This window comes from Gymnoscopelus braueri (genome assembly GCF_963280865.1).
Source record: "Gymnoscopelus braueri genome assembly, chromosome: 3".
NCBI classification, from domain to species: domain Eukaryota; kingdom Metazoa; phylum Chordata; class Actinopteri; order Myctophiformes; family Myctophidae; genus Gymnoscopelus; species Gymnoscopelus braueri.
In genome coordinates, this window is record NC_137612.1 from 30,733,110 (window position 1) to 30,735,866 (window position 2,757).

At 48.8% G+C, this 2,757-nt stretch overlaps 1 protein-coding gene across 1 annotated transcript; it reads right to left on the reverse strand.

Moving 5' to 3' along the window:
• Positions 1-640: 640 nt before the first annotated feature.
• Positions 641-2,089, reverse strand: LOC308082102 (potassium voltage-gated channel subfamily A member 3-like; the record flags this gene model as incomplete). Its single annotated transcript, XM_080423718.1, has 1 exon — positions 641-2,089. One exon carries the CDS (start codon positions 2,087-2,089, stop codon positions 641-643), a length of 1,449 nt encoding a protein of 482 aa, XP_080279844.1.
• Between the last annotated feature and the right edge of the window lie 668 nt (positions 2,090-2,757).

Below are 2,757 nucleotides of genomic sequence, written 5' to 3' on the forward strand. Positions count from 1 at the left end.
CAAAGCACAAGACAATTCTGTTTCTTATCACAGGTAGAATTATAGTGTAGGCTATAGCCTATTATGCTACACGTGTTAGGCTATAATCAAAATCACTGAACAAAACACCTTCTGACCCAAGCATGACCACGATATGGTATAGGCATCATGTGGCTCTACATCCACTGGACAGATATGAACCGACACATTACGAATATAGCTATCAAAAATATGTCATAACACAGGGGTCTTCAACGTTTTTCAGCCCAATTAAGGACCCCCCAGCTGAGTGAGATGAAGCAGGGACCCCCACTACATACTGTATAAAATTGTATTTTCATAGATTTCACAGACCAACATCAAACCTCTTTGCCAACAATAGCCGATCTGCAAGCTCACAAGGCCTTGCAGCACAAGGCATTGTGAGCTTGTAGATCTGCTATTTTTGGCTTAACTTCTCTTCAGAATAGGGATAATAAGGGTTCAAGTGGTTAATGTAAAAAATAAAATCCAATCACATAAAGATTTGGTGGCCCCCCTGTAACTCTGAGGACCCCCTGGGGGTCCCGGACCCCCCTGTTGAAGACCCTTATGACAGTCTATTATGACAGGCTGTCATACTATAATTCCCTTAGTGCTCCATAAACAACAGAGGACACATTTACACATCCGTGAAAATCTTTGTGATGTTCACGCAGTTTTGGTTGTTTTCGTGGGTGAAGTTTGGCTCTTTGAACGCCTCCTCTATGACCATGTATTCTGCCTTGCCCATCAGGGACGGCGTGCTGCAAGTCCTTCTCAGCTCGTCCGGCGGGAGATGCTCATCCTCCTCACAGCTGCTTACGTGTGAATACTGTGCGCTATCCTCTCCGTCCTTCTCCCTGTGGTAAAAGTAATTGAAATTGGAGACAATCACGGGCACGGGCAAGGCAATCGTCAGCACGCCCGCTATCGCGCACAGGGACCCCACGATCTTCCCACCGATGGTGATCGGGTGCATGTCTCCGTATCCCACCGTGGTCATGGTGACCACGGCCCACCAGAACGCGTCTGGGATGCTGGTGAAACTCGACGTGGGGTCGTCCGCTTCTGCGAAGTAAACTGCGCTCGAGAACAGGATGACTCCGATGAAAAGGAAAAAGATCAGCAGGCCCAGTTCCCTCATGCTGGCCTTGAGGGTCTGACCTAAGATCTGAAGGCCCTTGGAGTGTCTGGAGAGTTTGAAGATGCGAAAGACCCTCACGAGTCGTATCACCCTGAGGATGGCGAGGGACATGGCCTGTTGCCCGCCATTATTTTGCGTATCGGCTAGCTCCGTTCCCAAAGTGATGAAGTAGGGAATTATGGCAACAATATCAATAATGTTCATGATGTTTTTTGAGAATGTCGTCTTACTCGGGCACGCAGAAAATCTGACCAGTAACTCAAAAGAGAACCAGATTATGCACAGTGTCTCTATCACAAAAAAGGGGTCTGTGAATGGGTTTGGGCGATCAGGTGTCGTGCCATTGACCCCGGGTGGCAGAGCGACGTGCTCATCCCTAAATTCTGGCAAGGTCTCCAAACAGAATATCACAATTGAGATTAGAATGACAAGCACCGACACTATGGCAATCCCCCTGGCTGGCCCAGAGCTCTCTGGATATTCAAACAATAACCAAACCTGCTTTTGGAATTCGTTATTGGGCAGTATGCGTTCCTCATCCTTGATGAAACCTTCATCGTCTCTGAATTTCTCCATCGCCTCCTCTCCGAGCTGATAAAACCGTATCTCCTCGGAGAAGATGTCAATGGGGACGTTAACGGGTCTCCGGATACGACCCCCGGACTGGTAGTAGTAGAGAATGGCATCGAAGCTGGGCCGGTTTCGGTCAAAGAAGTACTCGTTCCTCAGCGGGTCGAAGTAGCGCATCCTTTTCCTGGGATCTCCCAAAAGTGTGTGTGGGAACTGGGATAAAGTTTTCAGTTGAGTTTCAAAACGTAAGCCCGAGATGTTGACGACCACCCGTTCGTAGTATGATGATCCGCGATGACCACTGCGTTCATATCGATCCAGCGACAGGTGAGAGGAGAGCACGGTAGACTCCTCAAACATGTTGTCGACTGTCATCATGACGCCCTTCTTCACCTCGGCATAGTCTTGGTGTTCGGTGTTGTTGTCCCCATTCCTATTCCTGGCGAACGAAGGCGACTCTCTGAGACTGAGGTGGTGGTGGTCATCATCCTCCATACAGGTGGTCAGGACTGAGGAGAGTGCGCCGTGCCGTGCCGTTCAAAAGCCCAAGCCTGCAGCTTTGGAGAGCTAAAGGCGACGCGCAAGCTATGCTTCCATCTCCTCAGCTCAACTTCTCATGTAGCCTGGCTACTGTGCGCGTATATCCACAGCGAAGGGTTGCAGACCCACAAAGCGCACGTTTCTTTTTTTCTTTTCTTTTTTTTTTCCTTTACAAACACGTCGATACCCGCGCATGTCTGACATACGTCTAACACCCACCCAATCGGAAAATGAATGGATCCGGGGGAACGCACAAGCTCACGCCTTGTTCACTGTGTGATGAAAACAACATGCTTTATGAAAACATTACGCCACGTGTATTCATTCACACCTGTTTGATGCCTTGCCCCCCCCCCCCCCCACACACACACACACACACACACACACACACACACACACACACACACACACACACACACACACACACACACACACACACACACACACACACACACACACACACACACAATTATGGCTTCTTCTTAGACTTTTTTTTTGTTTGT